At 40.5% G+C, this 14,418-nt stretch overlaps 1 protein-coding gene across 1 annotated transcript in view; it reads left to right on the forward strand.

The window, feature by feature from the left end:
- Window positions 1-1,378: 1,378 nt before the first annotated feature.
- RBM28 (RNA binding motif protein 28) overlaps window positions 1,379-14,418 on the forward strand; it is a 28,360-nt gene continuing 15,320 nt past the window's right edge. Inside the window, exons 1-10 of the mRNA XM_017657485.3 lie at window positions 1,379-1,644; window positions 5,245-5,403; window positions 5,705-5,799; window positions 6,218-6,293; window positions 6,736-6,828; window positions 7,549-7,620; window positions 8,468-8,636; window positions 8,805-8,947; window positions 10,325-10,397; window positions 12,630-12,739. Coding sequence (XP_017512974.1) covers window positions 1,527-1,644; window positions 5,245-5,403; window positions 5,705-5,799; window positions 6,218-6,293; window positions 6,736-6,828; window positions 7,549-7,620; window positions 8,468-8,636; window positions 8,805-8,947; window positions 10,325-10,397; window positions 12,630-12,739 — 1,108 coding nt within the window. The 5' untranslated portion in view covers window positions 1,379-1,526. The remainder of the gene's footprint in view (window positions 1,645-5,244; window positions 5,404-5,704; window positions 5,800-6,217; window positions 6,294-6,735; window positions 6,829-7,548; window positions 7,621-8,467; window positions 8,637-8,804; window positions 8,948-10,324; window positions 10,398-12,629; window positions 12,740-14,418) is intronic.

The following is a 14,418-nucleotide window of genomic DNA, read 5'->3' on the forward strand; positions in this document are numbered from 1 at the left end:
GGAGAGGAAGAGGAAAAAGAGGGAGGAATGTGGAATCCCAAGCCAACATTATTAGAATGACCCATCCCATTTCCTTTTAGCTTTGTCTCTCTTTATCCTGGATAGGATTAACCCCATAGCCTTAAAAATATGTTTTGTATTTCAGCACTTCCTTTCCTGAGTTATATGATTAAAAATAACTGTGACATGTTCTTTTAAGCATATATTTCTTGGAGCCAGGGCTTCATAAATTTGATTAAGTGTCCTGCACCCGCATTACAATCTACTAGTCATCCATCCATCCAAAATGTATAGAAAATGGGGTTTGAGGAGAAAGGGAAACTTACTTTTCACTGTACCTTTTGTCCTTTTTGAATTTTCTACCTGCCATGGCAGGTTATACCATTTAAAAGTAATTGTTAAAAAACGTGTTAGGAAACCTTCATAAGATTGTATATCAATGATACCTTAATAAAAAAATTAATTTAAAAATGTGTTAGGCACTTTTTTCAGATGGATATTCTGCAGGGTGCTTCAGTCTTTCACAAAGGTCAATTCCTGAGCCCAGTGGGGTGGCAAATACTCTCTGTGTCTCAGGATCCAGGAGCACCCAGATCTCCTCCTGGCCAGTGAGATCTCTCAGCTTTGGGTCTGTCTGATAAGTTGACCTGAGGGAAGACCTTTTCCTGTCTCTAGGAGGATCTGGGTACTAGGTCTGTGTGTATAAGCTTGATGTTACATTTGCTTTGGGTGTGTCTTCACATGATATTTCATGTGCATGCTGTGATACATTTGCAAGTTTTTTTATTAGTTTCTGTCTATCCTCTCTAGACTATATTCTCCAGGAATCCTGGTGCCCTGTCTTTATTTAGCTCACCAATTTTATCCCTAGTGTCTGGCACCTAGTAGGAACGGATAAATATTTATTGAAAGAATAATTGTGTGTCATCTGTGCCTGTACGTACTTTAGCAGCTATATTGTGAATAGGCACAGTTGAGTTATCTGCTTTAGTGGGACACATGTCTCATAATCTCTGAGAATATAAGAATTGTTCGAATGATGTGTGTGATGTGCTTGTGTTTCTGTGCCTTGTGGCTGCATTTTTGTCCTCCTATTCTGGGAGTCTGTGCTGGCACTAAAGAAAGTGCTTATTAAACATACATTATATGTCAGATCCTGAGTTAGGCCCCGAGCAAAAAAGACTTCTCCTGCCTGCCCTGGTAAATTTGGGATCGATCTCCCGGAGGTGAGATTATAAGAAAGGGTAACTGGCGATGCCTGATTCCCCTAGTGTGGCCGGAGCAGGGCTTTTGAACTAAGAGGTGGAACCCCGCCCAAGAAGCTCCGCCCTTGGGCGGTACCATTTTTTTCATTCCGGAATGTCTTTTCTTCTTAGCAGCACGTTTCACTTCGGACCCTTTTGAGTGGCGAGCACTTCCGGAATCTCCCGGGAACTTGGCGTGGTGCGATTTCTAAACTAGGTCTGTGGCTCGCGTGCGGCCACCGGGTTTGCTTGCAACTTCACGCACTTCGGTTTCCCGGCCTCATGGCCGGACTGACCCTGTTTGTGGGCCGCCTCCCGCCCTCGGCCCGCAGTGAACGGCTGGAGGAGCTGTTCAGTCAGGTGGGGCCGGTGAAGCAGTGCTTCGTGGTGACTGAGAAAGGTAGGGGGCGGTGCGGAGGAGGATTGGGCTGGGGCTCTTGGGAGGGGGTTGGGGGTGAGGACGCCCTCCTAAAGTTGAGCGATCTATATAATTCTTTACCCGCCCCTAAGAGAAGGGACTGGGAGTTGAATTTCTTTTCCACACTGACTCTCCTCTAGATGAGTCCTTAGAGGCCCATTTCTGAGGGTCCAAGCATTACCTTAACTTTATATAGCGCTTCCCGTTTGTTATGCGCCCTCCCGTATAAGATCTTATTTGGTAACAATGAAAATAGCAAACTTTTAATGAAACATCAGTAAAACTTACTGAGAGTCAACTGATTGCCAGGTAGAGTGCGGAGTTGCACACGTATTACCTCATTTAGTTTTCTCAATGCTGTTGGGTGGAGAATCTTAACCCCATTTTATAGACAAGGAATCGGGGGCTTAGGGAAATTTGTAACTTTAGCTAAAGTTGGTACAGCCAGTAAGTAGTGGACCCAGAATTTGATCACCAGACCCGGAGCTCTTAACCAATATGTTATTCACTCAGTTACTTACTCAGTAAATATTTGTTGAATGCCTGCTATGTGCCAGGCATTGTTGTAGGTCCTGGGGATACATCAGTGCACAAAACCAAACCAAAAACCTTGCTCTTTTGTCTTCAAGATGGGGAAGGTGGCCAGTAAACAAATAATCAAAATATATAGTATAATGGTGGTGAAATGCTAAGGAGAAAAATAAGTCAGGGAAGAAGGATAGGGAGTCAGGGGTGAGGGAGGGTATAGAGGGGTGAAGAGCGGCAGTTACAGAATAGCTGGGGAAGGAAGGCCTGACTGAGGTGAGAGAGTGAACATGGGTCTCTCGGGGAGGAGCAGACTAGGCAGCGGAAAAAGCAAGTTCAAGGATGCTGATGAGGCCTGTGCTTGGCATATTGGGGGAGTAGCAAGGAGACCAGGGTGACTGGAGTGACTTGAGTGCAGGGAAGAGAATTCAGAGATGAGCTCTAGGGTACCTAATTGTATAGGACCTTATAGGCCATTGGAAGGACTTTGGCTTTTACCCTGAGATAGGAAACTATGCTAGTTTTGAGCAGGGAGCAGTAAGTATGATCAGGCTTACATTCTGTAAGAATCTGTCAGTCTGCCATGTTGAGAATAGGACAGAAGCAGGGAGACCAGTTAGTAGGCTGGTATAGGTGTTGGACCAGGATGGTAGCAGTGGAGTTGGTAAAATGTGACTGGAATATGGATATTTTTGAAGGCAGAGTTGAGAGGGTTTGTTGATGGATCATATGTGAGGTATGAGAAAAAGAGGGGTCAGGAGTCAAGTTTGACTCCAAGGGTTTTTGGCTTGAGCCACTGGGGATATTCACTGACTTGTGGATCTGCTATGTGATTCACATTCTCTTTTGTGCCCATCACATCACTATGAGAGAGGGTCAGTGTATATTAAAATAAGGAAGTACTGTAAGGGTTTCAATGTAGAAACAGTCCTTTCTCTTACCTAGTTTTCAAGGGATACTTGAGAGAGACACCTGATGTTACCCAGAACATACATTTAATGTCCTTCTAAGTCATTAGACTGTCTCTGTAGGTGACTGCCTGTGCCTTTCAGCAGAACAACTGGTGCAAGCTGCCATTGGTCGACTCCTCTTTCCTCCCATGGTATCTGAGTATGTGAGTAGGCAGCCTAGCAGTGTGCTAATAATCACTCCATTCTTAGCTTCTATTTTGTAAGTAACAGAGGTTAGACTTAGGATTGTTGACATGTCTCTGATTGCTACATAAGCCATGGAACCTGCCTGGTTCTTTGTCATTTTAAGTATAGCTGTGGGTGAATGAGAGAATGAGAGTGTTATGTAGTGGTGCAGATCATAGTCCATCAGTAGGTCTTGAGTGGGTTGTGACTAGGGTTTTTTTTTAAATGAAATAGAATAGAAATAGAAAATGGTAAAGAATAAACATTTGTAAAACTTTTTTTGTTTTTTAATAAAGAATATATATGTGTAATGGGTTCCACTATAAGTTATATCCATTACTGTGGGTTGTTAAAACAATTTGAGAAACACGAAATGCTATACAGTTGTGTTCCAGTGAACAAGCCATTGAGTGGGAATTCTCCTTTGGGTCCTCAGAATACAGTCTGTGTGTAACTTTACCTCGTACCTTGTGTAAGTGGTCTAAATCTTTTTAAAAAGCTCTTATTCCCTTAAAAAAAATCCAACAATTACTCCCCTGTTCTGTCTGTATAACCAAAATGTATTGGGAAGAGTGTTGTGCTTAGTGGGATGAAAGGGAGAGGGTATAGGATGAGGTCTTACTCAGTTCTGTTGACTTGGGCATGCCACTTAACTTGTTTAAGATGGGGATAATTGCACAGGGTTGTGAAGATTCAAGGAACTGTGTGAATACTTTGTGCAAATGATGTGTGGTATTTATTGAGCATACATGCTTTTATCTCAACACTGAACTCCTTCACGTTTCACCGGCATTGGTTTTGGTTGTACTGATCAGGAAGGGCCTCGATTTTTCCTGTACTAATTTGTTGAAAGGTGAATAGGCAGGCTTTTGTGAGGCATTCAGAGAAACCGATCTCCAGATCAGAGTATGCTTTCCTGGTGCCAGGTGTCAACTTTACCCAGTTTATGTGGATTGGCGTCTTGTTTGAGGGCTTGAACCCTGACGCAGGTTCAAGTGTAGTTGAAAAAGAAGCAGAGTGCACGAGCTGTGTTTCTTCTTTGGATAGTAAACAGGCTACTTGGTCTTTTTCTTTTTTTCTTTTTGATGCAGTAAATTACTTAAACTTTTGCTACACAAAAATGTTAAATTTTAAAAAGCATACCAAAAGGGGCAAAGATATGTTACAGTTTTTATTTGTAACCATTTGTCTGCTTGGTACTTATATTTTCTATGGTCATTACATTGGTGGAGCCCCATGGAAAGAGCATGGGGCTGGTAATGAGGAATTGATTCAGCTTCTAACACCCTGGGCATTAACCAGTTCATCACTTTCCTCCATCTCAAATTATTAATTTGGAAAGAAGATGATAATATTCGCTTTACCTACCTTAGGTATTCTGAAGATAAAGTAAGATAAGAGATTTACAGCTGCTTGGGAAAGGTTTGATTTGATATTGATCACTCAGGCTTGGTAATGATAATAGTATCTGGAGGCTCCCAAAGCAGTGTTTAGTGTTTGTGGCTCTTTTGTCAAGGTGTCAGGCACTCGTTGCCGAGCTGCTGTGAGGAGGATCCACATTACTATAATTTTTGAAGCTACCAAACTTATCTTTCCTACCTTCTGTTTGATTTTGAGTTCTTCTTTGTGGGTGTAAAAGATATCATGGATTCTCCATATACCCGAGATTATCAGGAAAGAACGAAAAAGAGGAGCTAACAGCAAAGGCAGAAATTAGAAGAGGAAGCCTAACAATTTCTGATCAAAGTGGGGAAGGGGACACTGATGCCAACCTTGTTTCTGTCCTTCCTGAGAATTTTGGATTTAGGACGATAACTTAACAGGATTTCTTGGCAACATATCTGCTAGTTTTGGGCTCTGAGGATTTACTGGTTTAGGGCTCCTGGCTTACCGTTCTCTCCCCCTGCCCTCTACTGTTTAGGCAGTAAGGCCTGTCGAGGCTTTGGCTATGTCACGTTCTCTATGCTGGAAGATGCCCAGAGGGCCCTCACGGAGATTACCACCTTTGAAGGCTGCAAGATCAACGTGACTGTTGCCAAGAAAAAACTGAGGAACAAGTTCAAGGAAAAGGGGGGAAATGGTGAGTTTCTAGTAACTGAAGAGAGTTTCCCCACCAGGGTAAGGAGACTGAGTAGTGGCGGGGTAGTGTCGAACTTTAAAGCTTCCTGAATTTCTTTTGGATTTCTAAAATGATCTGATATATCTTGATACTCATTTTAGTCTTTTGTTTATTTCTAAGTCTGGAAAATCTGGTGCTGGTGTTGGCATACCTCACCCTGTGGTAAATGCCGTCAATTGTAGTAGTTTCTTTCCTGTAATATTCTGGGCATAAAGGTAGGGTTTTGGAGCACAGACTTATTCTATTGCCTCTTAATTTTTAGAAAATTCAGAACCCCCAAAGAAGGAGCTGAAGCCTAAAAAAGGCAAAGTGGCAGATAAGAAAGCCCGGTTAATTATACGGAACCTGAGCTTTAAGGTAAGTGACAGAGAAAACTTAACACTGCCAGTTGGTGCTCTTTCGCAGAACTCCTCACTAGAATGATGTTACTGGATGTAATTCCTGCTGGGAATGAACCTTAGCCTTGTTGAGTTTGGAAAATGGGCCCATATTAACAAGAACATAGTAAAGAAAGTAAGTGTGAAGATGCCTTCCTTTTGGGTAAACTACTACAGGGAAAGGGAGTGGTGGAACAGCTCGCTGGTATCTGTCCTTTTTGTTTCTTAGATACAAAACAAGATGTCTTCTATTCAGAAATGTTTGGTGTCCTAGTCTCAAAAGTATAAGAAGGAGTAAAAATGTTGAAGCTCTTTCTAATGAATTAATTCAATATTTGATGTTTCATGTTTATTTGTTACGATAATACCTCTTTTTCTTTCTTCACTCTTGGCTTCAGTGTTCAGAAGATGATTTGAAGACAACATTTGCTCAATATGGAGCTGTCCTGGAAGTAAACATACCTCGGAAGCCAGGTACTAGCAAACCTTCACTTGGTGTGAATTAGATTAAGATTATTTACCATAATTATCTTTTCCATATCACCCTTGAACTAAGCACCATTTGAAATGTAAATACAAGGTTAATGTCATACTCTTTGTGAGCCTCAGATGATATGTTATACATAAAGTATCAGGCACTGTGCTTGACAGGTAAGAAAAATAATAGTGCTTATTCCCTTGATGGTATTTTTAGATCAGAACTAGTTTTAGAAGATAAGTTACAGTTTGAGGAAATGCACTGCTCTCTCCAAGCCCGAGTCAGAGTATACTCAGCAGGAGGACACAAGCTATTACTATGGGCAAGGTACTGGCTGGCTGGTAGGACTTGGACCATCTTGTCAGCCAAGGTTGCTATAATTAGTGTCTGTTGGCTTCCCTTCTACTGCCTCTAATTTCTTTGTGCATTTGCACACAGATGGAAAGATGCGTGGTTTTGCTTTTGTTCAGTTCAAAAACCTCCTAGAAGCAGGAAAAGCTCTCAAAAGCACGAACATGAAAGAGATAAAAGGTAAGTTTTCTATAACCGTATCCCTGACCCAGTTACTTCTGCTGTTCGGGCAAATTAGCACAGTAACCTACTTTCTGCATTTTCAAAGGGTGTTCTCATTGTTGAAGGGCTCATTGCTAACACAGAAACTGCTTGGTGACATATTCCTAGTATTGATCTTAGGGTTAAATGTGAAAGAACCTATGCCATTATCCTCTTTATTTGATGATAAGTGTCCTTTTAAATCCCTAATGAGAAGATGTCCTTGAAGCAGTCACTGGTGGATGCAGGTTGCCATTGGGGTGTGCAGTTTGCAGCTTCCTCCCTCTTGGTTATGATCACTGGCACCCATGGGCTGTTAAACCGACTGAAGCTACTCTGGGTATTGATATACCAGGCATTAAAGAAGTGATGGGCTTAGAGACTGCCTGACTTCTCAGTGCAGGTTATTCCAGTAAACTGTTAGTCTAACTGGAAACACCATTCTAATTCTTTTTTTTTTTAAGCCTATCTTATCCCAGATGTGGTAGCTGCATAGAAAGGCAAAATTTCTGTTCATTGATAAAAACGTTAAAGGCTAAAAAGAGTAGGCAGCTACTAGGAACCTTATTTTAGGACCAACTTTCTCTGAATCGACACTTTGTCTCTTGGTTGGTTTACTGCCTTTGATGAAAAGGAAGTCATTTACAGGAGATGATGAGAAGAGGAAGGCCTTTCTGATGCTCCTTTTCTGTCTGATAGGGCGAACAGTGGCTGTGGATTGGGCCGTGGCAAAGGATAAATATAAAAGTACACAGTCTGCCTCTGTGCCAGGTAAGCTGTGGTGGTGTTGAGTAGGAGGGGTTGTATGTTCTTCGGTAAGTATGAGAACAGCTCCACCTATGGTAAAAGTGTAAGGGAACCTGCTTGTCAGTGAGACTTGTCAGGCTGCAGATACCTTAAGTGAGACTGGGGAGTAAGAGAGACTGAATTCCTGCTGGCTCAGAAGTGAGCCCAGAGCTATTCATCAATTCATATCCTACCTTCTGGTGATCTGGTCCCAAAACATCAGATCCGTTTGAGTCTAAGCCCACTGGGTGTGGATGTGAGTGGGGAGGGGGCCTGAGTTCATTGTTCTCTACTTGCTGTCCTTTCCTAGCTTTTCATAATAGGGAATGATGGGATAGTAAGAATAGGGAAACTTACAACTTGAGGTTTATTTAGAAAATAAAACTGGCTTATTAGCTGGCTTTAAACCATCAGGATTTGAGACAACAGAACTCACTGGGATTGAAGTTCACGGCTGAGCCCTAGAGCAAGACTGTGCTGGCTGTGGTACGTGATGGCAGGCTGTTGGCGGGGCTCAGTTGCCACTCCTCTCGTTCTGAGTGAGATCAGGCTTCTAATGAGCAGGATGCCTCTAAGGGAGGCTTGGTGGTGAGGGGTTTTGTTGCTGTTGGTTTTGTTTCCCCCCCTCCCCCATACTTTCTTTTACTCTGTGAACTAAGAAAAATATGTGAGAAAAATACAGTAAGAAAAAATATATGAGATACATATTTGTATATCTCATATATTTTTCTAGTCCAAAGAAACTAGGAACTTCGAGTATTAGTTACTCTTGTTAACATAACCTTGCTTTGAATACTAAATGAATTCCTAACTTTCTTTACATCCCTTATAGGTGAGGAGAAGAAGCCTAAAGCTAAACATCAGTTAAGTAAAGAGAGTGGCAGGGAAGAAGAGGTTAAGGAGGAGGAGGAGGAGGATGTAGGAGCAGAGGAGAAAGGTGATGAAGAGGAGGAGGAGAATAAAGAGCCAGAGGTGACCAAGCCTGTGTGCATTCAGAAGAGGTGAGCCGCTCAGCTTATTTTGAGACAACAGGGCAAGATTCACCATTGTCTCTAAGAGGCAAATGTATGTCTTTCCCTGCCCCCATCATTGTGGGACTGACTCGTGTAGTGAAGTCGGATGGGCCCCTCTGTCAGCCCAGATCTTCAGTCCGAACTCTGCCATTGCAGAGCAGCCGAGAGGGCAGCGCCAGCAGAAAGCAGTGAAGAGGACACTTCTGACGGGGACAGTGACCTGGAGGAGAGAGAGAGCACTGACAGTGGAGAGGAACTGGCTCAGCATGACACCAACACTGCAGGGCAGGGGACTGAAGGTTTGCCTGGGATCATTGCAGACACCCTTACATTTAAAATAAGTTACTGAGAAATGTGCATCATTTAAGCTCAGGCCTCTTTTTAATAGGATCCTAAGGTCTTCTGTCAAATGTATGTTTAAATGCTGAAAATGAACACTATATTCCTTGTCAAAATTTTTGTTTTTGTTGTGTTTTTTAATGTGTTTGGAATGATATTTGAAAGACAAGATTCTTTCTTAGGGAATTTAAAACCTATCTTCTGTCTTGATTATCCACGTTGAATGAATAAATGTATAAATAGGGTATTGCACCCTATACAAGGTGGATTTTAACTTTTTTGGGTTGAGATGGGGATAAAGGACCTCGAGACATTCATAGAACTGTAACCAAACCCTATTGCTACCTTGTTTATTGAGGGCAGCAGGTCATCACAAAATGAGGAATGGCCAATAACTGTTCTTTAGTTTGGATGGAGGTTTCTATTCACTTATTAGGTCACTCCTTCCTGTTTCCTTTGCTGTAAGTGTGGAATGTTAGTTTGACCATAAAAAACCCTAAGGAATAAGCTTTTTCCATGAGGAGAGAATGGTGCACACCTTAGAATCAAAGAAACTTTTAGGGTCAAGGGACTATAATATGTATTCTACAACCAAATTCAGCTCTCTTATTATTCTTTCATTTGAGAAAATTATAGAACTAATACATGATAATGAGAGGAATAAAAAATGCACTGCAGAGTAAAAGTTTTTCACCAGTCCCCCAAAGAGTCTCCCAGAGTAACCATTGTTGTTTCTTTTGTTACCATCCAGAAATTTTCTATGAATGCATAAGCATGTATCTCTATCCTTAAAAACAGGGACTCTGCCTTATACCCAGATCCTTAGCCTTAGGGCCCTTCTCCAGAGACAACCAATGTTATATGTTTCTTGTGTATCTGAAGATATTTAATACTTTTATAAGCAAAAACATGCATATAAATATACACCCCCCCAATATATATGTTTGAATATGTGAATGTGGTTTTTTTTTCTCCTCAAATGTTCTACATGCTTTATATTTCCAAAATATTTACACTGACATACAATATATGGGAATGTCTTTTTTTTCTCACACCCTTTACCACATTGGATTTCATATATATATATATATATATATATATATTTTTTTTGCCAATCTGTTGGGATGAAAAATAGTACCTTCTTGTGTTATGTTTTTCCTTACTTATGAGTAAGTTTGAGCATCTTTTTATGTATTTAGTTGTATGTCCTTTGTTCATCTTTAATTGGACTTTTTTCTTACTGGTTTATGCAAGAATTTATGTATTTAAGATGTTAGCCCTTTGTCATATGGCTTGCAATAGGCTTTTTCAGTTCGTAATTTTTCTTTTTACTTCAGATGTACAAGTCTCAAAGAAAAAGAAGAGGAAATTACCCTCTGATGTGAATGAAGGGAAAACTGTTTTTATCAGGTACATCTTTTTATCTCGAGAACTGCTGCTTGTGTTGCCTTCATAAGTTCTTCATTTCACTTCACTTCACTTCACTTCTTTACTCTCCTAGGCCAGAAAGTTAGAAGCCTCTCAGACTGTTAGCACATCTGGACCTAGGAACATAGCAAACAATGAGAAATGTAGAAAAATAAAATTATACACAGAAGATAAATAGCAGGGCTCTTCTTATATTGTCCTCATCTAGATTTTGTTCTTTGTAATTGGGGTGGCATCACTTGGAACGAATCAGTTCTTCAGCTGTGGGAAACCTCTTGCTTCTAGCCTTTGTTTAGGGGCTTTGCCGGGAAGGGGTGATGTCCCCTGTCCCAAATGATTTCTTTCTTCATGCCTAACTTATCTTCTAAAGTAGTGGCCAGAAAAAAGTAAGGCATCCCATCTGTTTCCAGAAAAACAGAGGGAGGGAGTCAGGTGGAGATAGGTCTTATTTCATGTAGCCATTTTGTGTTTTCGTCCTACCAACTGCAGTAGATGAACATTTTACAAATATCAGTATATCTTTAGTACACCTTAAGCATACCTTCTCATCTTAAGTACCAATGGCTAGGGCCATTCGGGTCTTATTTTAATGATGTATGTTTTATCCCCTTGTATAATCTTTTAAGATTATTTTTATTATATAAGTAATTTATGTTTATTGTAGGAAATTTAGGAAATAAATGAGCAAAATGACACTAATATAACCTTAGTCACTACTCAGAGAATACCCACACACACTCCCACATCCTATATTTTACAAAGACGAGTTTAGCCTTTATGTGCAGTGTTGTAGCCCATTTTCTTCCTTAATAGCATGCCTCTCCATAATTTTTTTAATGTGGTGTTTGGAATTGCTATATAAAAATTTTGTATTCATAGAAGATTCTGTCTAATAGGAAGGAAAAAACATCACACTTAGAAATCTGTGATTTCAATACTAAGGATACACATATCTTTATGTATATGTATATACATACCAGTAAGGATGTAATAAGTACACTCCTTATACATCTTTTAATTAATAAACTTAGGAAAGTAAGGGGATGAAAGAGAACTATGTACATGATGAGGCAAATTGGAAGAAATATGAAGCTAGGTTATGTCTTATTGCAGGACATTGTTTTTATCTCGATTACTCTGTAAGACAGAATTATTTATGGGGTTGTTAATTGAGTATAAGAGAGGTAAACTTGTAAATATTTATTTTGGATTTTTTTTTAAACCCTGGAAGAATGTGCATAGCAGGGAAAATTAGGACTTTTTACACTGTGTTGAAATCTAGAATAACAAAATCTCCTTCTAATATTTTTATTCCCATCGAGAGACAGAAGTACTTTTCTTCTTTTATACTTAGCTAGTAAACTTTACCATGTTTGCTTTTGCATTATGTAAAATTGTAACTGAAACCTGGGTTTTATTGAAGTGCAGAGGAGAAAATAAGTAATAACACACACTTGTCTTTTAATAGCCTGCTGTGGGTCTTCTGGTTGTAGTAAGAGAGACCAGTTTTGGCCAGTTGAAGTGAACAGGCAGGTCTGTTGGATGAACATTGGGGTGGCTCACAGAATCAGCTGTCACAGAGCAAACCTGAAGAAGGGGATGAAAACCTGGGCAGTCTGGGACCCCAGCTGCAGGAGGCTGTGGGTCTTTTCTCTGAGGCAAAATCATTTTTTTCCCTCCCTCTTAAGGTATAACATATATTCTGGAAAGTGCATAAATCTAAGTGTACAGCTCAGTGAAATTTTTCATATATATATATGAAAGGATGTATAAGAACACTCTTTATACATCTTACATATATATCCATGTAACACCACCCAGACCAAGATATAGAATATCTTCAACTTTCAGCTCCCCAGAAATTGCCCTTGGGGAGGGCATTACCGTTTTTATTATATAAGTAATTTATGTTTAAATTAACAAGAGAATCTACACCTACAACATCTTGTCTTTGTGTATGTCTGTTCAGGTTTTAAATGGGAGAGAGAATCTGATTGACATAGGGAAGTCAGTCAGTTATGGCCAATGGGCAGAGTGATACATCAGAGGCCTGCCCACTGGGGGTCTTCCCTGTGTATTGCTGCTATTCCTGAACAAGGAGGGATGGTCATGAGCAAGGGAACCACTCCAGGACGTGCCTTAGTCACCTCATAGCAGAACACAGGATCTCACTTTTGTAATTGACCTTTCTTGTGACCTGATTGTCTTTTATAGAAACCTGTCTTTTGACTCGGAGGAAGAAGAACTTGGGGAGCTCCTCCAGCAGTTTGGAGACCTTAAATATGTCCGTATTGTCTTGCATCCAGACACAGAACATTCTAAAGGTATTTGCTTGTCAGTTGTCAGGCACAGAGAGGGTTGAGACCACTGCCATGGGCGCTGACTAGGTTACATGAGAACATGACATGTGCTGTTCTGAGGGATCACAGCCCTTGCAGCCCAGGTTTCTGTGGTCTACAGAAGCACCAAGGACATTCTGAGGTTGTTTTTCATGATGTCAAACTCAGCATCTTTAATGGTGCTGCCAGCCGTAATTTTGTCTAAGCTTTTTAAACCCTTGCTTATTTACATTAGGTTAATGAATTCCATTTGTTGTTCTCTTTTGAATTTCAGATGTGATAGCATCTCATGGGTATTAATCATTCCACATTGCTTGAAATTACTGGGATATTTTTCAGTTGCTTTTGTTAGGGATGGAAGCGCTCAGGGAAACTGATGCAGTGGCAGCTGTCAGAAGGAAAACTGCATGGAGCAGGGGTGCTGCCTTAGGTAGTTCCTTTCCTCAAGTCACTACTTTTGAGCCTCAGGAGCTCCACTCCCTATGTTAGCATACTGTTGTTAGGTAAGCATCACTTCAATCCATTCTACTCTTTGTTTCATCAACTGCAGGTGTTCTTCTAAAGCAGCGAGTTCTTAGTCATTCTGATTCTTGATTCCTTTAACATCTAGCAAAAGCTCTCTCTCCAGAAATTGCTGCTTCTGAGGGTTTGTGGGCTCTCTGGAGCTGCCCATGGATTAAGAACCTCCATCCTACACCTTACTTTCCAAATGCATGAGACCTGAGCATTTTTGGTTTTTACTCAGCTAAAAAAGATGTAAATAAGGTAATATGATGGAAAGGAAACTGAACTGCTTCCTGGAGATTAGTGATCTAATCCTTGCTAAGCCATAGACCAGCTGGGTGGTTTTGGTAAATCATTTAATTATGGTGGGCTTCAGTTTCTTATCTGTAAAATCAGAGGGTTCAACTAGAGTAATCACTTAAGGTGCCTTCAGCTCTGATATATTTCATATACTTGGATCATCTCCATTTCCAGTATGCTTTTCTAAAAATGAGCAGCTAGAATTGCATAAATGTTCCCAGTACTGTGGTATAGCACTCTACTCTGATGCTGTCTGTTGTCCTTTTTTGGATGAGGTGTAGTATATGGGGTTGGTATTTTCAGAACATTGTCAATAATTGGCTTGGTCAGTCTCTTTCTTTGTTCTATTGAAATCTTAGCTGAGAGTTGATGATTTTAATAAGCATAGTTTTCATTGTTTTTTTAATGCATTGTCTTTCTGTGCTCATATTAAATTTTTATGACACTTTCTCTGCCTACTCACATAGCCTTGGCCACCTCCTACAGTTTTATCCCCGTCAGCTTGCCATTTCACTGCTTGGAAGAGCTAAATATTATTATTTGCAGATTTTAGGGAAGTGTTAAGACTGAACCCAATACTGGCCCTGGAAATTCCAGTGATAAAATTCTCACCTATTCAGAAATAAGTACCCTTTTTCTTCATATTGGACAAATAGGCCAATCTGCCTATTGGACACATTTTTTCTCATATTTCCTTCTTTCTTACTTGTTTCTTCCTACTGATATCTATTAATGCCAGACACTGTGGTAGGTTCTAGCAATGTAGAAACAGCCAAGAAACATGGCCCCTATTGCTGACGCATTCATTTTGTTTGGGAAAATGCCACTTGACCAGTGCTGTCATAGACATGTGGGTGGGG

This window comes from Manis javanica, chromosome 6 (genome assembly GCF_040802235.1).
Source record: "Manis javanica isolate MJ-LG chromosome 6, MJ_LKY, whole genome shotgun sequence".
NCBI classification, from domain to species: domain Eukaryota; kingdom Metazoa; phylum Chordata; class Mammalia; order Pholidota; family Manidae; genus Manis; species Manis javanica.